Source organism: Canis aureus, chromosome 15, assembly GCF_053574225.1.
Source record: "Canis aureus isolate CA01 chromosome 15, VMU_Caureus_v.1.0, whole genome shotgun sequence".
NCBI classification, from domain to species: domain Eukaryota; kingdom Metazoa; phylum Chordata; class Mammalia; order Carnivora; family Canidae; genus Canis; species Canis aureus.
Window position 1 is genome coordinate 61,316,758 of NC_135625.1, and position 26,436 is coordinate 61,343,193.

Here is a 26,436-nt window from a genome sequence, read left to right on the forward strand (position 1 = left end):
AGTCTTCAAAATTCAAGAGCATTTTTAAAAAAGATTTTATTTATTTTTTCATGAGATACACAGAGAGAGGGAGAGACAGAGACACAGGCAGAGGGAGAAGCAGGCTCCATGCAGGGAGCTTGATGTGGAACTCGATCCAGGACTCCAGGATCACGCCCTGGGCCGAAGGCAGGTGCTAAACTCCTGAGCCACTCAGGGATCCCCTCAAGAGCATTTTACACTCATTGTACATCTCAATTTAAGTGCTAAGTTTTCAGCAGTTGGAGTGCAATGAACCAAAACAATAAAGTTATAGTTAATGGGAACATATTTTAAAATATTTTATTTATTTTTATTCTTTATTTTATTTAAAAATATTTATTTAAAAATATTCAGTTTTTAGGATTATATTTAAATTCACTAAAGTCAAGTAAAATTAAAGTTCCGTTCCTCAGTCTTCCTAACTACATCTCAGGTGTTCAAAAGCTCCATGTGGCATGTGGCCACCATGGTGAACAGTGCAGCTCTATACCTTCTTGGTTGGAGACCAGAGTGATGGAGGCTTTGGAGTATTATTTTTCATTGGTGTTTGGCCTCAGGGTTTTCATGAGCCCTACACTGGGGGTGTGGAGTGGTCTCCTGCAATAGACTGCTCTACTTTCTAATCCCCTTGAAGGGAGGAAATGAGCATCTTTAGGAACAAAAGAAAGGAATAAATTTAGGTAATTTTCTCTAAAATTCAGTCTCAGTAATACAGTACAGGATGATGCATCTCAATATGACATACATTATCTTTCATATCTTAGAAATTGCAAGGAAAATGAACTAAATAAGTCTCCTCATTAATGGAAAATTTCTGTTTGTGGGTCCTAAGAAAATTAGATTTACCTTCTAAAGGGTTCTGTCTTTGCTCTTGGATAAAGTCATGATTTCTTTGCACAATGTATTTTGAAGAAAAAAATAGAGGTCACTGTCTTTGGGGTAGAGAAAAGAAAACAAATATTGGTGGTGAAAACGTTACAGACAGAACTAGATGTAAATTTTAATATTGCAGATTCATAAAATTGCATGGAAAGGAAAAGATGAATTATAGAATATGATGGTAGGCAATGGAGAAACATAATACATAACAATAATTTAGATCAGCTAAGAAGGGAACAGGGCCACTATAACCCCTTTATCTCCATGACAACCTCCTTTTTTTTTTTTAAGTATTTATTTATTTTGAGAGAGAGAGATAGAAAGTGTGCATATGAGGGGCAGAGGGAGCGGGAGAGAGTCCCAAATGGACTCCGTGCTGAGTTCTGAGCCCCTGGGATCTTGACCTGAGCTGAAACCAAGAGTCTGATGCTTAACTGACTGCACCACCCAGGTGGCCCTCTCTATGAAATTCTGTATGTATCCCCCTTGAGGCTACCACAGACCGAGATCAGAAGACACATGTCAAATATAAACTCCCCACTCTGCTTTTACCTTGGGAGAATCATGGAATCTTTTGTCCTGTGTTTCATCTATAAAATAAAGAAACAGTACCAAGGTCCTTTTAGTTTTGGAAATGTTCTGATATCATCCAAGTTGAAGAACATGGCTACTTTCATCTGGGAAAGCTTCTTTTATAAGGGAACAAACTTTTAAAACATGATGGAAATCTCTAATATTTGTTTCATTTTCTTCTAGGACCAGGATCCCGCTGCCTTTGGTGAACACTCTCTGCTGCTGAAATCCTCCAGACATTACCTGAACATCCGCTACACCCTGCTGCCCTACCTCTACACCCTTTTCTACCGAGCTCACACCCGGGGGGATACTGTAGCAAGGCCACTGGTCCATGAGTGAGTTTCTTGACCCACAAAGAATCTCTTTCAGATCATTAATTTCACTTGCCTTGTTAGTGGTAACAAGGTTAGTCCACCTAGTGTGCTGTTGCCCTGTACTGGGGGCTTCATCTCCCTTTTCTGTTTTCCAGGTTCTATCAGGACCCAGCTACATGGGATGTGCACGAGCAGTTCTTATGGGGGCCTGGACTCCTCATCACCCCTGTTTTATATGAGGTGTGTTTATAATCCGAACAATGGGATTAGAATATCACACTTGTCCCCGTGGCTCTATAGCTGAATAAGCTAAGTCTGGAGTATCTATGACTGCATTTAAATATAAATAAATGAATGAGAGAGAGAGAGAGAGAGAGAGAGAAAGAGAGAGATCGATCATGAAAGTTTGGAAATTAGAAAAATTAATACTTGGTCCTCCTGCTCCACCAAGCAAAACAATTTATATTTTGCAAAATTACCTTAAGGCTTGCTTTCTTAAGCATATGACTATGGATTGACAGACTTTAAATGCCTTGTAAGTCTGGGCTGGCCATCTGTCTGTGCTTCCTTTTTTTTTTAAGATTTTATTTATTTATTCATAGAGACAGAGAGAGAGAGAGAGAGAGAGAGAGAGAGGCAGAGAAAGAAGCAGGCATCATACAGAGAGCCTGACGTGGGACTCAATCCAGGGTCTCCAGGATCACGCCCTGAGCTGCAGGCGGTGCTAAACCGCTGTGCCACTGGGGCTGCCCTGTGCTTCCTTTTAACCAGAGGACATGTGTTCTTGAGGTTGGGCTGGGAAAAGAGAAGAGGTGGGAGAGAGGTCTGGGCAGGGTGGGAGAGAGGTCTGGGCAAGGGAGAGAGGTCTGGGCAAGGGAAGGGTGTTACTTCCTTCCCTTCAGATATGAAGGACCACACATACTCTCCCAAAGTGCGAGTGGGGAAGTGTGGGGGAGGGATCAGGGTTATGGTTCTCACTTTATAAACATGAGAGATCGCCAATGTACTCATGTCAAAGGCCCATCTCTTGGCAGGTGCTGTGACCAGCAGAGGTCCTGCTAGAAGGCTCTCCAGGAGACCTGGCTGTCTCAGTCTCCTCCCACTTGTTAGATTACACATGTAACACAAGTAATCTAACTTGTTAGATTACACAGTGAATCAACTTTCTCTACTTCTCTTAAAAGGTTCAGGACCCTCAAAACAAAACAAACTTAATTTCTAGGCACAGCTATGCTTTGGGTACCCGTATTTGTACCTGTAGAATGGGATGGTCCCAACCATCTCAGGATTGTGCAGATAAGCATGTGCAACCACACATGAGGTATGTAAACTATAAGGGGCATGCTGATGTTGCTCATTATCGGTATTTCCCTAGGGTGTGGACCTAGTGAAAGCATATATACCGGACGCCATCTGGTACGACTACGAGACCGTAAGTAAGGCTGCCCTGCTTGGATCAGAGACCAGCCCCTAGCAGAGGGCAATTCTAAGGCAGGAGTCCTGGGATCTTGGGGTAGGATGATAGCACAAGATTTTACATTTGGTTGATAGAGGGTAATTTTCTATGAGGAAGGCCCTTCTAGATGTACTATGAAATAATTTGAATAACTGGGGTAGGTTTAGGGCACTTTTCACTGTATCAACCTGGGTACTGTGAAGCCCTGATACCCTAGTGAATGAAAGCACAGTTGTGAAAGAATCACTGCACTGTGTAACCCAAATAATACAAACCACTGAGTCTCAGATCTGCTACCTATTTCAATTATGCCTTGGGAAACCCTTTGTTTTGGGGAGTCTCTGCTTTTCTTTCTTTCCTTTCCTCTTTCTTTCTTTCTTTCTTTCTTTCTTTCTTTCTTTCTTTCTTTTTTCTTTCTTCTCTCTTTCTTTTTCTTTTTCAGGTTTTTATTTAAATTCCAGTTAGTTGGAATACAGTGTAATGTTAGTTTCAGGAGTAAAATTTAGTGATTCATCACTTACATATAACACCCGGTGCTCATCACAAACAGGTGCCCTCCTTCATGTCCATTACCCTTTTAAGCCATCCCTCACCTACCTCCCCTCCAGCAACCTTCAGTGTATTCTCTATGGTTAAGAGTCTATTTTCTGGTTTGCCTCTCTCCCCCCCCCCCCAGTTCATCTGTTTGTTTCTTAAATTCCACATGTGAGTGAAATCATACAGTATTTGTCCTTCTTTCACTGACTTATTTCAAATGAGGCAACTGAACTAGAGGATCTGCATGGTCCCTCCTACTCTAACAGTCCATTATCTGCTCTGTTGTCCTTCTGTTGGTTAGGGGGTAGCCATGCAGTGGAGGAAACAATCAGTGGAGATGCAGCTGCCACTTGATAAGATAGGACTTCACCTCCGAGGAGGCTTCATATTTCCCACCCAGCAACCCAGCACAACCACGGAAATCAGGTAAGTGATTTCACACTCTTCTAAGGTGTGACTATTCTGATGCTTCAAGGGGAGCATGTTAAGGGACAGACAAATGGACACTAAAAGTGGATAAATCAAGGAAAAACATCTCTAGTCAATAATCACTCCCCTTCCTTTCAAGGTCAGCCCCAAAGTGGCGCCTTCATGTTCATTTAGTGGGTAAGGTAGCCTCAGTTCCTTCACTGTCTAGAGTCTTTCACTTGGAAATTGAATCAGACTTTAAGAACAGCCCAGACAATCATTTGTGAGGATTTCCCTATGGCCAGAAACTGTCTTCAAGGAGATTCCCTTGAGTTAAATAGGAGGTGAGAGTTATCACATGGAAGCAAACATAGCTTCTAAGGTCAAGAGCCAGGATGTTCAGGTGCAGACCCCAGCACTATTACTACCAGATGTGTTGCCATGGGCAATGTACTCTCTGTGTTGCTGCTTATCACTAGCAAGCTGGGGATGACAATAGTTTGACTGTCCCTGAGGCATGAAAGGGGCTGGTTGAACAAAGTTCTATGTCTTCTTCATTCTCTGAAACTGAGAGATGCTGTTTTATAGTCGGAAGAATTCCCTGGGACTCATTGTTGCCTTGGACTATAAGAGAGAAGCACAGGGAGAGCTGTACTGGGATGATGGTGTATCTAAAGGTAGGCTTCCCTGTGGTGCCCTCCCTGGAGTTCTCAGTGAAAAGTAATCATTACAAGCTGTCCAGTGTGGCACTAACTTTGTTATCATCGATGCTTATTTCTTTAAGTTTAGAATCAATTTATCCTAAAGGTTCGGTTAGCCAAGTATGATGCATTAAAATCGACTTCAGATGAGCAACTCATATATTATTGACTACCAAAGTGACAGACATTATTGGGTTTAGTTTAATTACTCTCTTTTTTGGGTCTCTCTACCAATACCAAATAATACCTTTTGTTAATCGATTTGTAAAATACTGCTTTGGTTATTATTGAAGGGGAAGCACCTAATTGGTATAGTGTGCTTTTCCACTATAAGATTCTCATGGAAGTAACTCCATAAGCTTGTGATCTGTGATTATATAAAAATCCTGCCCTGTGTAGAATTAGCATTTATTAATATTTGTTGGCTACTTATTATTGTACTGTATGCAATACATATTATTGCGCAGGGGATATAAATTGAGTAAGATATAGGCATTGCCCCTGAGGAACTCTTGATCCAGCAGGATAGATACAATGTGCATGTGGATGACTATACGTACAAGTCATGATGTTTTAAGTGCCAGCAAAATGGTGCCACGAAGTGCCACAGGAGTTCAGAGGGTGAAGCAGTTAGGTTTGGCTGAAGCAGTCCAGGAAACTTGTTGGGAGATTTGACAAAAATGGGCAGAACCTGGATAAGCAGAGATAGAGAAGGGAAAAGCATGACCTCAAGGCTCCTCAACTTCCTATAATAATGAGTCCTCCTCTATTTTCCTCTTTTAGATACTGTAACTGAAAAGTATATTCTGTATAATTTTTCTGTCACCTCGGTAAGTACAATTTTTGAGGAACACACAGTGTACATTCTTTTCTGTGATACCTTTTTGAGTTTTTGGTTTGCTATGATGCTTGGTCATTTGGAACAGGACCACTCATCATGGTCTTGTGGCCATGATGGTCCCAGAAAATATGAGAGTTTTTAATCTATGTTAGATATCTAAGCCTATCAAAAATCAGTATGACTTCAGTGAAGAAATTGGGGGGTTCTTTGGAAAAAAATTCATTGTCTCTGAGTTTGATATGAGTCCTGGCTTCTGGGATGTGTCCTGGGAGGATGGTGTGTGTGTGTGTGTGTGTGTGTGTGTGTGTGTGTGTGTTCCCACGCAAGTATATGTGGGATGTGGGTAGGGATGTGGATAGGTGATGAGTGGTATGGGGCCTTTCGGAGGTTCTCCCATAACGGCCTTCTTTTCCAGCCCCCAAACTTGGCCTTGGACACAGGTATTAAGTGGTGGTGTTGAGAGGTTGGGAGATACCAAAAACTATAGATCATCACTTGCCTCGTCTCTGTCTCCCAAAGGGACCAACAGGAAGGAAAGCAGTAATGCTAGCAGAGGATGTGAGAATTCTAATTTGATTTTCTTGGAAGTCTGATTATGTGTGAGCGAAGATTTCTTTTGTGGGGGATCTCTTTCCTTTATTCTGCCTTTCTTTTAAGAAAGAATAAAGAATAAGAAAGCATGTTTTTTTTAAATTATCCTTTTTATCTTGAGATAATTCTAGAGCCTCATGTAGTTGTAAGAAGTAATACTGAGAGCCCCGTTGTCCCCTTCACCCCGTTTCTCCTCATGGAAACATCTTGTCCTTTCAAGAATGTTATGTGGATAGAATCATACAGCATGTAAGCTTAGAACTGGCTTCTCTTTCACTCAGCAAAATTCTCTCAAAATTCATCCAAGTTGTGGCATATGAAAAGCCTATTCCTTCTTGTTGCTGAGGAGCATTCCAAGATCTAGATGTTTGTTTAATCAGTCACTTAATAAAGAGTATCTGGGTTTTTTCCAGTCATAGCTATTACAAATAAAGCTACTTTGAACATTTATGGACAGGTTTTCATTTGTCTGAGGTAGACACCCAAGAGCCAGTTGCTGGGTCTTACAGGAGTTGCATGTTTCATTTTGTGAGGAGCTGCCAAGCTGGTTTTCAGAGTGGCCAGACCATTTTGCATTCCCACCCAGTTTCTCTGCATCATAATCAGCATTTATGTTGTCACATTTTTTAAATCTTAGCCATTCTGATAAGGGTATAATGACATATTATTGTGGTTTCAGTTAGTATTTCTCTGATATCTAATGATGTTGACCATCTTTTCATTTGCCTCCATGTATATTCTCTTAGGTGAAATGTCTGTCTAGTTCTTTTAGCCATTTTTTCATTGACTATTTTTGGCTGATTTCTCTGTTCAGTTTTCAGAGTTCTTTATACATTCTAGAGAGGAGTTCTTTGTTGGATCCATGGTTTGTAAAGATTTCCTATCTGCCTGTAGACATGTCTTTTCATTCTTTCAACAGAGTCTTCCACAGAGCAGAGGTTTTACATTTTGATGGGTCTAATTTAACTTTTTTTTTTCTTTTGTGGATTGTGCTTTTTGGTGTCCACTGTAAAACTCTTTCTATCGCTAGAACTTGAATATTTTCCCCTATTTTTTCCCTAAAAATTTTAGTTTTACCTTTTACATTTAAGTCTGTGATCTGCTTTGAGTTAACTTTTACACACAGTGTGACATTTGGGTACAGATTTGACTTTTGGCTACAGGATGGCCGACTATCCCAGCACCATTTGTTGAAAAGATTCTCTTTTCTCCACTACAGTACTTTTGCACCTTTGCAAAAAATCATTTGGGCACACTTGTGGGTCACCTAATCTTTTTAAACATCAAAATGTCCCTCCCGCCTTTTTTTCTTCATTCTTCAGTTCCACCTTGGCCAGAGCTCAACTTCATCACCTTTGAACTGTGGTTCCCTGGAAAGGTTGTCAGCTTCCCCTGGGCTTCAGTCTTCTCATCTGAAGAATGGGCTCATTGTAGCTTCAGCCTCATAGCTTGCTGTCAATGGAATGAGGTGCTGAGCACTGTGCCTGGCGCAGAGCAAACGTTCATAAATTTTAGTTCCTATTCTCATTATCATTAAAAGAAAAAGGAAAAACAGTATTTGGGCCATTCTGTGTGTGTGTGTGTGTGTGTGTGTGTGTGTCTGTCTGTCTGTCTTCATCTTTTTCTGCCAATAGGCTTCTGTGGGTGCTGGTGTCTTTTTGTTCATTTTATGAGTACCCATCTTGCTCACTTGGAAATTCTGTGATGTCAGGAACGTACTTCCTGAGCAATAGAATCAATAAATAACCAGTGAATCAAGCAAACATGAAATGTTACTGTAAGATTGAATACCATTAAAAGTCTAGATCAACAAATTCCCTGGGGACGATCACCACATACCAATTAGTGCTTCAGAGATAAAGGACATACCTTGGATGTCAGAAAGAAAGATGTTGATGGTATTTGGTGATGTACCCAATTTCTAAACAGATGCTTTTGTGTGTGTGTGTGTGTTTTTTCCTAGAACCGGCTACAGGCAAAAATTATAAATAATACATATATGGACCCTGACAACCTCATGTTTACAGATATCATAATCTTGGGAATGGACAAGCAACCTACTGATTTTACTGTCTTACTTAGTAATTCTCCTACCCCCATTTCAAATGTTAACTACAATGTTTCATCAAAGGTAGGAGACTCGTCCATCCTTGCAGGGCCCTTGTCAAAAGCCCTGGCCTAAGATTCTGACAGCCAGCTCTCTCTTGCTCTTTTGACTTTGGGCAGTTACAGAGATAGCTGGCTTGCTGCAAAATCTACCATACTACAGGGCCGTTGCAGCAGGAGAAACACGCGTGCTAAACATGGACTCTGGAGCTTTGCTTGCATCAGAACGCTGAAGGGGACAGTGGGAGTTGGGACCCTGAGGGAAGGCAGTTCTCTGAGTAGATTTAAAACTAGACCTACTGATCCCAGATGTGATAGAGTGTAAATATGATTCAGTACATTGGCCTAGTTCAGGAGAGTATTTACATGTTTGTCCTCTCATTTAAGCTGAAGACTCTCTTTGTCTGAGACACAATTGACACACTACTTTGATACCATTACAGAAAAGGAGAGTTGAATAGAACTCGAGGAGTAATCCAGTTCTGCTCTCATTGAATGAGTTCCTTGCATGCTAATCTTTAACAAAAGGTTCCAATTGTTAGTTGAATATTTCAAGCACTGGGAAATTCACCATTTCTTAGGGCAGGTCCCTTTCATTTTTGAAGGTACAGAGAGCAAAAAATTAAGTGCCTGGTTGCCAATCTTAGCTCTGCCGTCACCTAGCTATGAGATCTTGGGCAAAGCATTAAATCTCTCTAAACCTCAGTTTTCTGTTTTGTAAAATGAAATTTCCATATAATTTGCAGCATAGGATTACCTTCTAGTATCGAGGGAGATAATGCATATGAAATGATTATCACAGTGCTTGGCCCATATAAATGCTCAGTAAAGTTTAACTATTGTTATTACTGCCATCATTATTACAATGTGTGAGCACCACACCCAGAGGGCAATAAGTCTGACAAAGACAGCCCTACCTGTGATCTATACTCCTTAACTTGATGGAAGCCCTTCCCATTCAATATTCCACAGTGACTTCATGAGGTGAGAAAGGTCAAGAATAAGCCAAGTTCATTTTCCCGACAGGGAGGTCAAAAGCTCCAAAGGATAAAAAATAATATTTCAAGTAACCCATGACAAAGTGGTATTGGATGAAGGGCTAGCTCACCTTCCAGATCATCAGGGAAGGACATTATCCAGGTGGTTCAACCTCGTTCTGTTTGTCACATGGCTTCCTTTCTTCTTCCTCAGGTGGTGAAGATCAGTGATCTCAAGGGACTGGTACTTGGTCAAGAATTCTCCATTGGATGGAAACTTCCAGTCAGTGACCTGGAGAAATTCAACTGCTACCCTGAGGACCCTGCTGTCTCTGAGGAGAATTGCAGGCAGCGGGGGTGCCTTTGGGAGGTAATGATCGGGGCGCACATTACCACAGTGAACAGGAAGTGTCCCATGAGTAATTAGACACCTAGAAACACTTCCCAGATGTTGACGGGTTGAAGAGTAATCATCCTTCAGGAAGAAAATGACACTTATCAACTGATAAGTTATCAGTTTATTAATAACTGATGAATTATTTTGCTAACTCCGTATGATAGGTGTCAGTGTTTTCCTCAGATATCCTGAATCAGAAGACACTTACTGCCACTCTGGCTCTCTCTTTCCTCCAACTACAGCATTTAAAAACCCACTTTTATTTTTAACACAGCAATAATACATTGGGTATGTGTTGTACATTGAATATTTGAAGTCATTTTTTCTTTCATATATTAGACAGCTCTTGTGGAAGGTAAGCTAGAACTATTTCTTTCATTTGAAAAATAGAATGAAAGCCAGAGAAAATAAGTAATTACCTCAAGGTCCAATGGGGGCAGTGAGGCCACTACACCGGGAGCAGAAGCCTGCCTGAAGATTCCAGTCTCCAGATCAGGCTTCCTGTTGACCCTTCCCTGCCACCCAGTGGAGGAGGCCAATGAGCATGTGTTTTTTAAATGGATGTATTCATTTTGTTGGCACTGTCATAGCAAAGTACCACAAACTAGGTGACTTAGAACAACAGAAATTTATTATCTCAGTGTTCTGGGAGCTAGGAGTCTGAGATCAAGGCATCAGCAGAGTTGGTTTCTTCTAAGAAAAGGGAGAGAGAATCTGTCCCAGACTTTTCTCCTAGATTCTGGTGGTTCTCTGGCACTCTTTGGTCTTCCTTGGCTTATAAAAATATCGCCTGATCTCCACCTTCATCCTCACATGGGGTTCTCATGGGGTGCAAGTCTATCTCTGTGCCCAAATTTCCCCTTTTAATAAGGACACCGGTCATATTGGGTTAGGCTGATCCCAATGATCTCATTTAACCTGATCATCTGTTAAGACCCTATTTCCAAATAAGGTCACTTTCCAACTCAGCTCTAAACGGATTCCAGGGTGGGACTTCACATCTTCTGGGGAACATAATTCAAGCCGTGATAACGGGCATGGTGTAAGAGACTTAGTCTGTGTGAACCAACCTCTTTAGGAATCAGACCCTTGAAGTGCAGTGTTAGAGGCTGATGGGGAGTTTCTCCTCTTGTTCCAGTCCACAACTCTTCCTGGCGTGCCCACCTGTTACTACGATACCATCCCCAGCTACGCCGCCAGTAACATCCAGTACCTGCCTACGGGCATCACCACAGAGCTTGCCTACCTGGGAGCCCCCAACTCAGCCCGAGCAGCCTCGGCATCTGGCTCTCTCTCTGCAACGGTCAGCTTCCTCCAGTTGAGCGTGATCTACCACACAGAAAACATGCTGCAGTTCAAGGTAATTGCCAAGGTGGTGTAGGTTCTGATCCTCAACATGGAATTCTTACAGCTCCAGGTGGATGAAAGTCATTGAAACACCGTTGTGCCCAATCCCTCATTTTATAGATAAAGGCAACACAGCCCAGAGAGGTCAAGATCAGAGACTTAGGAGCATGGTAGAGCCGGGATGTGACCTTGGAACCACCAGGGTTGTGGATGGCCTGCACTATCAAGTTGCTCAGTCAGCAGTGTCCTCAAATAACCCCTTCTTAGCCCTGTGAAAAATGTGTCTGCTACGTGGAAAACTCACACAAGTGGCATTAATTCACTTCTGATGTTAGAGTTATTTCTCTAGCAGTGGTTCTTAAACTTCAGAGAGCATCAGAATCACCCACAAGTCTTGGTAAAGCTCAGATTTCTAGGTCTCAGCCCCAGAGTTTCCAGCCTGAGAGTCCACAATCCTAACATGCTTCCATGTGATGCTGATGCTACGGGTCAAGGGGCCATACTTTGAGACCCACAGCTCTGCTCTGAGGGAAGTACAACGTGAACCACATAGATTTTCTAATAGCCACACTCCTAAGAATGTATTTGAAAAAAAATCAAGTGCAATTCATGTTAATAGCATTTTATTTAACCGAGATGCTGAAATATTACCTCACCATGTAATCCAAACACAATTTTTGAGATATTTTAGAATCTTTTATTCATACAAACTGTTTAAATTTTGGTGTGTAGTTTGCACTTATAGTGAGTCTCAATTCAGATTAGCACCTTTCAAGCCTTTAATGGCCACAAGTGGCTGGTTGGTCCGATGCTGGGTGAATTATAGACAGAGACTACACCAGGTGGAGCTGCCTCACCAGGTCATCTTTATGTGTCCAAATAAGGAGGTCTCAGGGAATGATTTCCAAAGCCAGTCACTCCCCAACAGGGACAAGCAGGCTTCTCTTGTTAGGGCTTGGGATGACTAGCAGAAGGGGGTTTTAATATCATAATGAAGCTGAGGTAACTGTGCCACACACTTTCTGATTCATCTACGAAGGCCTCTCCTCAAATGTTTCTTTTCCTGTTCTAGAAATTCCTTAGTTAAGTTTCTAAAAGATGAAACTGACAGGCAGAAGCTTCTAGGAGTTTTCTGAGTTCAGGGCATCAATCTCGAGTTCAGAAGGTTACAGGGCCTCACCAGTGACAATACCACCTTGGACAACTCAGCCCTAAACATTGCTTTTCACACTGTAATGTTGGAGGAATCACCCGGGCTCTTGTGAAAATGAAGATTCAGATTCAGGAGGTGGAGGGGTGGGGGAGCCTGAGATTCTGCATTCCTCACAGGCCTCTAGGTTATACTGCTGCTTTTGGTCTGAGAAACACAATTTTGAGAAGCAAGGCTATGGACAAAACTTGTCTTAAGCATCTGGAGGCACAACCAGTAAGATCTGAGTCCATATAAAAACTCAGTTCTCTAATTTCTGGTATATACATACATTCTCAAACATAACCTTACATATTTACTTGCATGTACATATTCATAAACATACACATAAACATACATGCAGTTATTCTATCCATGAAATTCTTTACACATAATTCATAAATTATTTAGAGGAAGTGCCCTCCCTGCCTTTGAATAGGTATTTCTGAGGCATTTTGGAGTTCAGGATCCATATTGGGCACTGTAGGTGGCAGGGGCTTCATATCTATATGTTATGGGATATTTGATGCCTCCCAATATGATTCAAACTGGCCAGAAAACATGGGAACTGAATTATTTGAGCTGGCAGGAGGCAATTTGGGTCTAATATTATTCCATCAGAAAGTCTCCTTCTCTCTCTTTGTTAGATCTTTGATCCCACAAACAAAAGGTACGAGGTCCCAGTGCCTCTGAACACCCCTCCTTCTCCATCTGGCTCTCCTGAAAACCGTCTGTATGATGTCAGGATTCAGAACAATCCTTTTGGGATCCAGATTCTACGAAAAAACTCCAGCACCGTAATGTAAGTATTATTTACTTAGTTCTCATTAAAGTAGTTCTAGATCTAATTATGGTGATTCTAATTAATGTACATGAAATATTAATCTTAGAGACAATATAAGTGTGTGTGTGTGTGTGTGTGTGTGTGTGTGTCTGTGTGTCTGTGTTTAACAGGGAGCAGATCTATTGCTCCATTTTCTACTAGTCACTAACTCAACAAGAAAAATTAATCAGAGGCTTAAAATAAGTGTTGCTTGATTTCAGAAAAAGAAAAATGCATGTTCTACTCATTGCTCTTGTTAAGTAGAGCAGAAAACTCTTTTTAATAAGTGTGATAGATAACCTAGGATAAAAATCAGCTCTATATACTCTCATTACAAAATAACAGAAGACTCAGAGAGAGGGCAAACTTTACTAAGGAAAGAGAAACAGCTTCTTACAATCGTTGCTTCTATCAGTGCTGTAGACTTAAAGCCTTTTCACAATGTTAAATGTGAAAAGAGTTGTCATTTCTCATCCCTTGTCCTGCTGCCAAATGGAATGAAGTGAAGGTCTGGATTTTGCTTGGGGCTGCAATTCCCCATACATGTAAAAACCATCACCTGTATATGCACATATGGACAGCTTTTGGCTCTCTTTGACTGTGTGTTTGACTTTGGTCAGTTGCCTTCTTTGCTAAGAATTCCTTTGGCCCATCCAGAAAAGCCATTCTGAGAACTTCGCACTTTTCTGTTGGGAAATTTGCTTAGACCTTGTTCATTTATTCATGCATGTATTCAAACTAATACTCCAGGCAATGATAACTAAAGAGATGAGTGAGACATAGTCCTTGCATACAAGGAGCCCATGACCCAGAAAATGAGGTCTCAGCCTTGCAGACCACAGAATAAAAATGCAAAGACAAAACGTTGGCAGTGAGTCATGGCCATTGGTACAAGCTGTGTCCTCTCACAGTATTTGAACCTGGATCCAGTGGTGCATTCCTTTAGGAGGCTTCAGAATCAAGTAGAATTCCTCTGTGTGCCCTGTGCTTGCTCTGGCCTATGATCAGTGTAGTGCGGAGATATGCCTTTGTGTTGCAGTTGGGATTCTCAGCTCCCTGGCTTCACCTTCAACGACATGTTCCTCTCCATTTCTACTCGCCTCCCCTCTCAGTACATATATGGCTTTGGGGAGACGGAGCACACAGCTTTCAGAAGAGATATGAACTGGACCATGTGGGGAATGTTTGCTCGTGATGAGCCACCAGCAGTAAGCACAGAAAAATAAGATTCTCAATCATTTTCTCCCTGTGTAAATTTATCTTAATCTGTATGTACATATATAGCACCCTATTAATCAGCTTCACCTTATATTGATAAATTCTGTTCTCAGATGAAATAAGCCACAGGTTATACTCTTCTGTTCCTAGAAGACAGACATATTTTTCCCCCGTGGACTATTTTACTTCAAAACTTTTATTTAGTATATTCTATGTGTCAGGTACATGTCTTAATTAATAAAATGCTGTCTGTTCTCCAGAGGCTAGTAAGAGAGAGAGATGCAGAACTAATGATAATCCAGAATAATCAGGAATATATTAGAAGTATGTAATAATAAATGAAGAGGGCTTGGAGGGGGATGTCACCGAATTTTTTTACTTGGGTGGAAGGGAAGATTAAAGATGGTTTTATAAAGGATGTGACATTGTGCTGAATCTTTAATATTGAGTAGAAACTTACTGTTTGGATTATGACATAGAAACAACTTTTTGGATTTTGTGTGTGTGTGTTTACTGCCTCCTTTCCCCTATGACTCTCCCAGTACAAGAAGAATTCCTATGGTGTCCACCCGTACTACATGGCACTGGAGGAAGATGGCAGTGCCCATGGAGTGCTCCTGCTAAACAGCAATGCCATGGGTAAGACAGAGGCATGTTCCTTGGGTATCACCATAACTAGCTGTGACCATTTTCCTGGGGTCTGGAATATCAATAGAAGTAGAGAAATTCAAGGGCAAGGGAAATGGGACAGATAAACTGACTTTCCATTCATTTCCTCATTCATTCCTTCTAGATTTATGAGAAGCTATAGGCCAGGTATTATGCATAAAAATTTGACCAAATTGCATGACCTTATTTTACTGTGACAGTTTAACTTCCTTTCACAGCATGATACGGGATGTTGAGATTAAGATTATGTTTCTTATACCTGCAAACCCATCTATTCCACCACATGAGAGAAGACTTTCCAGAGGAGGAGGGTATTAGGGAAAGAGAGAGAGAGAAGAGTACATTTTAGGGCAAATTTCTTATCTGGGTGATATACACTCCAAGGACTCCTTGTTTTCTATCTATCTATCTTTTTTTTTTTTAACAGATGTGTCATTCCAGCCCACTCCTGCCCTGACATACCGCACCACAGGAGGGATTTTGGACTTTTATATTGTTTTGGGGCCAACCCCTGAGCTTGTAACTCAACAATACACTGAGGTTGGAATTCATTTTATGCATTGATAAACCATCAAATGTTTATTGGGTATTACCATGTTCTTAGCACTGAGATAGGTTAATTTTTTGTTTTTATCACCCTTGGGTATTCCTACTACATTATTGCTGTCTTTCCTGAAGTTAGGTTTTAGTCTTACTGGTATAAAGGCATAAAGATACCCCACATGCCTCTTAATTATATGCTAAGTAACCTAAGAATCTCTAATCGGTAATAACTCCTGAGTTCTCAACTTCCCCAGAGTGGAAGCTTCACAACACGGGAGACTTTCTATCATTCTGTCATTCTGCATGCTGATGGTTTTTCCATATTTATTTGACTTCCTTATTTTTCTTGGAAGAGGCCTCTTAGACTGGAGAGGGCTCAGTAGAAGTGCTCAAGTTGCTTCAAGTATAAGACTTTTCTTCCCTTCCCCAAAAAGTCTTCCTGGATTCATTTCTCTCTCTCTCTTTTTTTTTTTTTCTAGTTGATTGGTCGGCCAGCAATGACTCCATACTGGGCCTTGGGATTCCAACTAAGTCGCTATGGATACCAGAATGACATTGAGATCTCCCAATTGTATGATGCAATGATGGCGGCCCAGATTCCCTATGTATGAATCCCCCACTCAGTCTGTGGTTTAATTAGTTATGGGAATTTGCACCTAATTACAGATTGAAATTGTCTTTGGGGAAATTATTGATGACTACTTCAGTATAGGAAAATATAGTTGTGGAGCTAGTCTTGTGTGGAATACATTGCTTTTTGAATTTCATGCCTCCCTTTTATATCAAGGGTTCAAAATTGAAAGTTGCATTAATTCTTCAGTGATTAACAGTGTGATTGAAGGATATTGTTACTCACTGCCTTTTGCTGGGAATATCCCGCTCTAGGCACAACTGGTCTTAAGCCATGATGCTAGGGAGTTCTAAGTGAGAATCACATCAAGAAGATGACAATTCTAGATTATACTGTGATTGTCCTTAGAAAGGATTAATAAAAAATGACAATATGAAAGAAAGCAGTAAAAATCAAGTGTTTACCCTCTCTAAAGCACTCATATGCATATCATACAATGGCAATGTAGTCCCCTTCATAAGCCCCGAGAAGTGCAGTCCACTGCTGTCAGCAAGCAGAATTCCAAGATAGCATACCCTTCCTTCTCCATAATCATCAGTTTCTCATCATTCATGCTCTTTCTCTGCTTTCAGTCCACCTTCTGAGAGTTTAGAGGACAATTAATGACTGGATGAAAATAAGGTGTAATGATATTCTCATCAAAGATAATTTGAAGCATTCATCCAGGCTTCAAGTATTTTATTTTTATATACTATTCTATCATATACTTATTAAATGCAAATTAGAAAAGATAGGAAAATTAAAAGATGAAAAAATCCAGAGATCTACCTCACCAGAGTGATCAGTGTTAATAACATGACAGTTTGTTCTTTTCCATGCTTTGACTTTTGTACAAGTCTCTGCTCCCCAAACAAGTTTTACCTAGAGTCTTAAGGCAATACAAGTGATTATCCTCTTCAGGCTAAAAAGCAGCATCTCTTTTTTTTAAACTAGATATTGACCATGGTAGCCATCAGTCACCAATCTTGGATTGAGTAACTTTCACATGCAGAAGCCTAGGTTGGTACTGTTTAGAGAAAAAAGAAGACAATATTCTAATCCCAAGGACCATCCAGCCGAACGGAATGGCAGAAATATACAGTCTAGAAGGCTATACAATAATATACTTCTAAATGTCAATAAATCCAATAAGGTTTACTAGGGGTGGGGGAATAGATATATTCTATTAATCAGAGAAGTCCTGCTTTCTACCTTGAACATTCAACTAGCACTTTGATAGGCTCACCAAGTTTGAAGAGTGGAAAAGACATGAATTAAGGGAGGGAAAGGAAAGAGAATTCCAGTTAAAGAAACAGAAGGAAAAGGATGGGGACAGGTGATCTGTATGCAGGAATCAGAAAATAATTTCAATCAGCAGAATTGAAAAGTCAGTGATAGGGGGTGGGGGGTGAGAAGTGGGGGTGGTATGGGACAAATTAGGAGGGGCCTGGGCTAGGGTTAGCAGAGCTGTTTGTGTGCCCTGATGGGTCCTGCTGTAGGATCCCAGCATCTTGCTGCTCCTTCCTGTAGGATGTCCAGCATGTAGACATCGATTACATGGACCGGAAGCTGGACTTCACTCTCAGCCCCAACTTCAAAAACCTCAGTCTCCTGATTGACGAAATGAAGAAAGAGGGCATGAGATTCATTCTCATTCTGGTAAGTATTTAGAAGATTAGAGCCCATTTTCTGTTTCTGTGTTCATGGCTTTAAAATAGTACCATTGAGGGAAACTAAATTAAGGGTACATGAGATTTCTCTGTACATTTTTTTCAACTTCCTGTGACATTATAATTGTTTTTTTTTAAGTTTTAAAAAGCAAATAAACAAAGGAGGACAGAGCAAATGAAAATTGGCTTTCAAAAGGTTATGTTTTGCAATATTGATTTTTTACAACTATCACTGGGATGTAATTTATTATTAGGATTCCCTTGGTTAGGGTTAGAACTGTGGACTGAAACACTGACTATAGCAACAACATCCAAAAAGCCTGACTGTTTCAGGCTGTGCCTTGGAGGAATAGCTATATCCTAGTCTAATCTTTACCTTAAGGCATTCAAAACCCACTCCAGTTGTATCATTACCCAGCAATGGTGAGGCTCAGGGGACTTATTTCTTCCTAATTAAACTCACAAACAACTGACCTAAGATCCAGAACTGCAATTCGTTACTTTGCATTGGAAGCTATACTTTGATAAACACAGAAGTAGTTACCTGCAAATGGTCTTCCCTTCTAGCTTCCAAAAAATGAAACATTATTTGCTGACTTTTATTCATTCATTCATTCAAGTATTAATTAAATAGTGGGTCTTTGAAAATCACTGTTCTAAAAATTGTGTGTGTGTGTGTGTGTGTGTGTAATCTAAATTAATGAATAAGACATTGTTCTTTTTCTTACAAGGATTTTATTCTATCAAACGGAGACAGCCATTAAATAAACATTAAAAAAAGATCATTTCAGATAGTGGCGATTTATACTTCAGATAGTGACAATTATGAAATAGGATACTATATAGAGTAACTGAGGCATGTATGGAATGGGGTGAACAGGGAAGCCACTTTGGATACATAAGTTGGGCCACAGAAGAAAGAAGCTTCATGTTCTTCAGGAGTGTTGATGTCACACTGTGGAAGCACAATAAAATTGGCTTTCTTCATGGGAGGGAAATGTCTTATCAACTTGGTTATCTCCAGGAATATTTTCAAACAGTGTACTTAATTCCTCGAGAACTTCATAGATGTGAGGCAAATTATCTATGGGTATTTTTTTTTTTTTTTGTCTTGGAGATATTCTTCTCATGTTCTCTGTTTTAAACCCTTGCTTTGCAGGACCCAGCCATTTCTGGCAATGAGACTCAGTATCTCCCATTCACCAGAGGGCAGGAGAACAATGTATTCATCAAATGGCCTGGCAAGAATGACATTGTCTGGGGAAAGGTAAGCCTTGGGAGAAGGTGTCCATCATTAATCAACAACAGAATGTCTTGATTAAAAGAGGGTGTCTATAAATCTTGGCAAAATATATTGGGTAATTAATAAATTATGAATGAGTAGAAATTTGCCTGATGCTGATTAATAAGACCAAGGTTACAGGTCTAATTCTCTAAAATATCAGTAAGCTTTGTTTTATTGTCTGGAAATATTCTGGTGCTCTACCCCTTATGCATGTCAGCTTGTCATGTAACAACCTAAAGAATTCCTTTAAGAATAGCTCTGAAGTCTGTGTCTGCCAGGCACCCCCACTCAAAGCTTGCATTCATCTTTTACCTATGATGCTTGCATCCTTCATTCCCAAATAAACCATGAAGTCCTGTAGATTCTCCTCCTTTTGTCTCCTTTACTTCCTTTTTGTGACCTCGGTTCTTCATCTGTTTGATTTATAGCAATAGGATTGTGGGTGAACTTCCTGACCCCAGATGATAGAAGCTCCTAGCCAGCATTCAGACTCTGCTCCATTACTGTATTATGCTACTTCCTGTTGTTCTAGATACATGCCATGCTTACCATGCCTTTGAATGTTGCCTTCTCAGCTTAGGCAGATAATATCTGCCCTTCAAGACCAACTCAAATATATACTCCTATGAAGCATTCAATGACCAGTTTAGCTCTCCCTGTTTCTTCCTTTTTCTATATTAGTATCCTCAAGAGGATAGCATGTCACTTAGCATGCACATTTTATCTGTGAACTCCTTGAAAACAAGGACTATCAGGGCACCTGGGTGAATCAGTGGGTTGAGAGTCTAACTCTTTGTTTTGGTTCAGGTCATAATCTTGGGGTTTTGGGATAGAGCCTTGTGTCAGACTCTAGGCTCAGTGAAGTCTGCTTGAAGATTCTCTCCCTCTGCCTCTACCCCTGCTCATTCTCTCTCTAAAATAAATAAATACATCCTTTTTAGAAAAAAAGAAAACAAGGACCATCTTACTTAAATCTCAGTAAATACAGATTATAGTACAGGGCCTATCATATAAAGTAAGTGCTCTGTAAATGTTTGCTGATGAATGAATGAATGTATGTAATTAATGTCCTTCTAGTTATAGATGAGATTGGTCGAAACTCTGGATTTTTTAATGCTATGTATATTTGGGGTCCCCAATAAGTGGTAATGCTGCTTAAGCATATTGAACCGAAGTTTATGGGTTGTGAGTGAATTCAATCTTAGTTCTTTAGAGTCATGCTTTAAATTTGTAATTTATGAAGAGAATTTTGTATATGTCTATGACAGACACAGAGCAATCATTTGAAAGGTGATTTTTTAGAGGATATGTTTAAAAAAGATTTAGTTCTTTTCATTTTTGAACTTAATCATTTTGAAAATTTATGAAATGAGTCAAGGGACCCCAACCTATTTTCCCCTAAGAGAATTTCACATATTCAGATTTTATAATTTAATTAATGGCAAAGATCTTCAAGAATTTTGTGGAGATGCAAGTCAATAGAGTCTAACATGTGAATCATCTCATGATCCATATGCAATGCCTTTTAGAGGCCTTAATTTTTCTTCTTTTGCTCTAGGTTTGGCCAGATCTACCCAATGTGAACGTGGATACATCCCTTGACCATGAAACTCAGGTTAAGGTATAGTTACATGCAGATTTTTGTCCACATTGCCCTAAACATCTGGATACTTAAAAGTTTTATCCCAGAACTTGATTAAGCAGCTCTCTGAGCATGCTTATCAACTGGTAATTTCTTGGTAGAAAGAGATCCTCAAATAGAAAACACAACAAGCAACTAAACTGGATATGTGTAGAAGGAAATCAAGTGAAATGTCTCCACATGCGTATCTTTAATAGGTTATATTTTGTTTAAATCCAATGTTGCTTGAAAAATAATGAAGTCCAAAATATTTTCCCTGGAGAGGTTATGAACAGCCTTTTTAATGAATTGTCTCCATATAAAAAAAATATGCCAGTCAGTTAAAAGGAGTAATATTTTTGACCTCAGCAATTGATGTCACATCATTCTGGGCATGTAGCATCCCCTTCACCCTGTAGCTCACTTTTCTCTGGATGACTGGTCTCCTTTATTTGGCCAGTGTAGAAAAAACACTTGTATATCTCAAGTTCGATCATTTAGACACAGACAGTTAATTTTCCAGTTCATATGATTAAAGGCCCAGTAATAAAATGAATCTCATGTTTAAAGGAGATTTAAGACTATATAACCTCCTTCTAGGAGAATAAAGAAGGCAATCAATCAGCCTTCTCTGATCTCTTTGTGTTCCCAGTAAACTCTGTAGAAGCAATAGCAGAGCTGAGACTAGTTTCAGACCCTTGCACAAAGACCTGTTCATCGCCCCTTCCTGGTCCCCAGACTCCCCTTCCTGGATAGGCAAAGACCCAGTGTGAGAGGATGTGTTACTCTTACAGCTTTACAGAGCCCACGTTGCTTTTCCTGACTTCTTACGTAATAGCACAGTTGCGTGGTGGAAGACGGAAATAAAAGAGCTCTATCTAAACCCTCGAGACTCAACAAAGAGCTTGAAGTTTGATGGACTGTGGATTGTAAGTGTACCCTTGTTTTTTCTTTGGAAATGTTGGCAGTCAAACCATGGAGAGGCAATTCAGAGACTAGCAAAAGAGGGAACTAAGGCTGAAGGAGTAAGAGAGAGGGATACTCTTGTACAATTGAGGTGCTGGACCCCCAGAGACAGAGATGATTGTGGGTCTGCCCAGGAACATGCTTGTGGCTGGAGCCAGTGGAAGAGATGTGCCACTGCTGGAGATGCTGCCAGAGAAAGAGGGAGAGGGACAAATACCCCAGCTTCTCTTATCTCCCATCCTCCAGTCGCTGGCCAGTGCCTTCCATTGGTCAAACTACCCAGAAGCTAACACTACAGGAGCTTGACAGTCCTGTATCTTATGATACAGGTAGAGCTAGTGGGGGCAAGGCATGAATTCAAGAGACAATAGATGTTTACCATAGTGAGGGTACAGACTCATCTTCAAAGGCCTGTTCAGATATTTGTCACACCTGTCAGTAGGGCTTCTTGAGATGTCTGTGGGATATGTGTCCAAAGGTTGTTCTATTCGTGTTCTCCGAGGGATGGGAGGCATATCAGTGTTCTAACTTTCTTCCTCACTGTCCAGTGGCCTGAAATCCTGAGCATATTCTAGGCTAGCTCTCAAGAGCTTCATAGGTCTGGACTAGGCTGAAAGAAGCTCATAATTCACCCAGAGACAAACCTATAAGCCCACTATCAGCCCTGGGGCTTCTCTGGCTACTATTCTTGGGGTAGATAGGCGCAAAGCAGACATATGAAATATTAGCCTGAACAGGCAAAGCAGGTAGTGAAGAGGTATGGGTAGCTCTGAGGAATAGGGAGATGATCACTCTGGGATATTTGTTCTGCTGGAAAGAAGATGCAACTGAAAAACTCAAAATAGTAAACAGTTCCCCAAATACTTGCCTTTGCCCTTAGTATGCCTGGTTTAAGGTAGTCCGATTTACAAAATCTTAACTTTTCTGCGAATAAAGTAGGCAGTGAACATTCACCTCGGGAACAGCTACTTCTTGCCTTTAAGTAATAAGCCCCCGAGAATGATTTGATCTCCATATTTGTTTCTGAGTTACCTACAACTCTTCAGGACTGCATCTACCACAGAAAGCGAGACACTCCTCCTGTGTTTGGTCTCTGCTGATGTCAGAATTAGACTGAGAAAGAGTAAAGGAAGGTATTGGCAACCATTGGCCACAGATAAAAAGTGTATAATTCACACACAAGAAAACAAAGATGGCCTTCTTGTGTTGGGAGATGTATCAAGAAATCTCCTTAGGTCATGGATCCAGCATAATCTCCATATCTGTGCTACTATGAAATGATCCTCCCAAGTTTAAAAATGCCAGGTAAACTGGGAGTTTAACACTCTACTTAGATGAACATAGATTCTTAGATTCCATTTGGGTCAATGCCTCAGAGTAAACAAAGTCAATGAAATGACTAGCTGAGGGCTTACCTAGGGTGTGTTCATCTCTGTAAGGTCAGTGTCCTCCAGAGAAAAGGCCCCACTGCCTCTGACATCACAGAATGTTTGTTGACTCTTTGCAGGATATGAATGAGCCCTCAAACTTTGTGAATGGATCTGTCAAAGGCTGCAGTGATGAAATTCTTAATAATCCACCCTATATGCCATGTATGTAAATGATTCCTTCCTCAAATTACTTCCCTACTCAAAAACTCTGAAAGTTTCCCTCTTCCTGTCAAAGTGAACCCTAATTTTGGAAAAAGAAAGTACTTGTACACATGACACAAAATCCCAAATAGAACATAGATTACCCTGAACAAGAGTAAATTACTAATCAGGCAGAGAAATAATGACATGATGTATTATGAAAGAAACCACTCAATGCAGAATGTCTGGGTGGCTCAGTGGCTGTGCATTGCCTTCTGCTCAGGTCCTGATCCCAGGATCCTGGGATCAAGTCCCGCATTGGACTGCCCGCAGAGAGCCTGCTTCTACCTCTATTTATGTCTCTGCCTCTTTCTCTGTGTCTCTCATGAATAAATAAATATAATCTTTAAACACACACACACACAAATCCACCAAAAACAGAAAATGGAGACCTTAATACTGTTGGTTGAAACGAGATCCATTCCCTTGAGAATGGTACCATCTAGTGGAAGAAACAGTCTTAATAACAAAGGAATTTATTGTGCTGTTAAGTGGGCTCTGATTGCATTCTACAAATATCAGAAGAAAATGAAGCGGGCCTTCCCCAGCTCCTCACTGTGTCCTGACCCTTCATTAGTTATAAAGTCACAGGATGTTGATTCTCTAGACAAAAGAGTTCTTGAAATCCCAACTGTCACTGGTAACAAAGTTGTTGATTGAAATGGAGAAAAAGCAAGGCAATGAGCATTTCTGGTGAATGCACAAAGCAGGTTATTTTGGGAAGTTAACTCGGCATTTCCACTCAGATTTGGAGTCCAGGGACAAGGGCCTGAGCATCAAGACCTTGTGCATGGAGAGTGAGCAGATCCTGCCAGATGGCTCACGGGTGCGGCACTATGACGTTCACAGCCTGTACGGATGGGCCCAGACCAGACCCACATATGAGTGAGTGTGTTCCTAGAGTGGCTGGCTCAGTCCTAAGAGCCTGCAAGTCTTGATCGCGGGGTCATGAGTTCAAGTCCGACACTGGGTGTTGAGATTACTTAAACAAATAAATAAAAAATTAAAAAAAAAAAAAAAAAGGAAGAAGGCTGCCTAAGGTGTAGTCAAGCTGAAGGGAAAGTTAAGGCTTCCCTGGTCCCCTGGATGCCTTGCTTCTATGTCTTTTACCCTTTGCCAAGGGGTAAGTATGAAAAGCCATGCCTTCAACTTGAGGCAATTTGTAGGACAGCACTACCTTTCACTTCCCGCTGACTCAGGATCTCGGGTCTAGCCAGTGAGTCACTGGAATTTTCTCCTTTCGTGGCTCTTTCCCAGGCATGCCCAGAGCCTTGTGCATATGCTGTCCTGTCAATCCCCAGGAATATGTAGGTGCTTTATAAAGTGCTCCGTGGTTCTACTTCTCCAGGATGTACTCTAAGACCAGCCAAGCTTTGTTTGTCCCAACTGAACCCCAGCCTGAATACCTGTGATGGTGCCAGAAGATTGTTATTGTTTTGGTAATTCCCTAGCTTGAGAATTATTTTTTTTCCTCTGCTGAGTTGCGCTGTGAGTCCAATCAAATGGCCACAACACCGTGGGAATAGAGATTTCTCCAGGGGTCTGGAAGCTAAAAGCAAAGTATTAATTATGCTCTGGGGCTGGTGCTTTTAACAGAGCCTCCAAAGAGGTCAGACCTCTGAGGCTGCTGCCGGGGCTGCTGGCTTTTGGAGCCACTGCACTAGGGATGGGGTCAGCTAGGAACAGCCCCAAGTTCAAATCCCACAGGCCTCACTGTCTTGCCAAGATTTAGTAGTTTCCCTTGGATAGAGAATTTTCATTTCTTTCTAGAGCTGGTTAATTTCTAGAGTTCTGCAATGGCCAGTGACAGAGCTCTTTGCATCACTCACATCCACCCTTCCTGTCTATCCCTGCCTTATTTCAGGCCTTCATTATCTCTCATTCAGATTTGTGTGTAGGAGTGAGTGAGTGTGTGTGTGTGTGTGTGTGTGTGTCCATCCACGTGGGGATTTATGTTGGTGTGAAATATTGGAACTGACCGAATGGATTAATCTCCACCAGAGTAGCTAGCCCCATTTCCTGACATCCTTTATTGAATAATTCATCTGTGTCTATTGATTTATAATGCTTCCTTCAGCAAATGTGTGGATTGAATTACGTACTCGGATCTGTTAATAGACTTTCTCTTTTGTTCCATTGATTTTTCTCTCAGACAATTGTTTTTATTTTCTTACTGAGGCTGCAGGCAAAAGATCCACCATCCATATGGACATATCTGAACATCTTTTGTGTGTATTTGTCCTCGTGTGCCCAATTTATCCCACTTTGTGAGGAGTAGCCACAAATACAGAGAGAGAATATTGCCGAAGAGCTGTAGTCAAACATACTCTCATTTGGATCCCAGATCTGTCTCCTTACTCTTTAAATGTCCTCTGACACATTGTCTAACTTCTCTGAGCCTCAGTTTTGTAACAGTAAAAGGAGGCCAAGGACACCTTCCTCATGATATGTCTATAAGCCTTCCATGATATGTCTATCATGGTTTTTAGACCATGTACATGGGAGTGACCAGGATATTACCTGGGTTAGAGTAAACACCTGTCGCATACCTCCCTCGGCTCCTTCTTCCCACCTCTATGTAGACAACTAGTCAATTTAATTTTTTTAAAGAAAGGAAATCCACATTTAAGTGATGATAGATCTCCAGTAGTCCTGCCATGACACTTAGCATCACTTTTAAACACCAGATGCTTCTGGGGAAGATGCTTTCTGGCTCAGAATGGAGTGCCATTGCCGCCTCACACTCCAGACTGGGGCTGCTCTCTGTAATGTAGTTCCATAGCTGTCCACCCTCAAATTCACCCTCAATTCACCTCCTTGTTCCCCTCCGATCAGAGCTGTGCAGGAGGTGACGGGACAGCGAGGGGTCGTCATCACCCGCTCCACATTCCCCTCTTCTGGCCGCTGGGGAGGCCACTGGCTGGGTGACAACACGGCCGCGTGGGACCAGCTGAAGAAGTCTATCATTGGTGTGTGGGCCTACTCCCAGGGGCCTCTGCTGGCTGGGAGGGGACTGGGTTGTGTGCTGGCAGCCGCATTGGTTATGTCCAGGTACCATCC

General features: G+C 41.1%; 1 protein-coding gene across 1 annotated transcript in view; it reads left to right on the plus strand.

Moving 5' to 3' along the window:
* LOC144284191 (putative maltase-glucoamylase 2) overlaps positions 1 to 26,436 on the plus strand; it is an 87,435-nt gene that overhangs the window by 38,029 nt on the left and 22,970 nt on the right. The window contains exons 18-38 of the mRNA XM_077848507.1: positions 1,657 to 1,811; positions 1,946 to 2,030; positions 3,166 to 3,222; positions 4,085 to 4,209; positions 4,780 to 4,868; positions 5,676 to 5,722; positions 8,288 to 8,455; positions 9,622 to 9,777; positions 10,943 to 11,164; positions 12,988 to 13,142; positions 14,203 to 14,371; positions 14,924 to 15,020; positions 15,478 to 15,590; positions 16,073 to 16,198; positions 17,734 to 17,862; positions 19,033 to 19,140; positions 20,717 to 20,779; positions 21,574 to 21,708; positions 23,253 to 23,337; positions 24,123 to 24,261; positions 26,212 to 26,345. Of these exons, the coding sequence (XP_077704633.1) occupies positions 1,657 to 1,811; positions 1,946 to 2,030; positions 3,166 to 3,222; positions 4,085 to 4,209; positions 4,780 to 4,868; positions 5,676 to 5,722; positions 8,288 to 8,455; positions 9,622 to 9,777; positions 10,943 to 11,164; positions 12,988 to 13,142; positions 14,203 to 14,371; positions 14,924 to 15,020; positions 15,478 to 15,590; positions 16,073 to 16,198; positions 17,734 to 17,862; positions 19,033 to 19,140; positions 20,717 to 20,779; positions 21,574 to 21,708; positions 23,253 to 23,337; positions 24,123 to 24,261; positions 26,212 to 26,345 (2,557 nt within the window). The remainder of the gene's footprint in view (positions 1 to 1,656; positions 1,812 to 1,945; positions 2,031 to 3,165; positions 3,223 to 4,084; positions 4,210 to 4,779; positions 4,869 to 5,675; positions 5,723 to 8,287; positions 8,456 to 9,621; positions 9,778 to 10,942; positions 11,165 to 12,987; positions 13,143 to 14,202; positions 14,372 to 14,923; positions 15,021 to 15,477; positions 15,591 to 16,072; positions 16,199 to 17,733; positions 17,863 to 19,032; positions 19,141 to 20,716; positions 20,780 to 21,573; positions 21,709 to 23,252; positions 23,338 to 24,122; positions 24,262 to 26,211; positions 26,346 to 26,436) is intronic.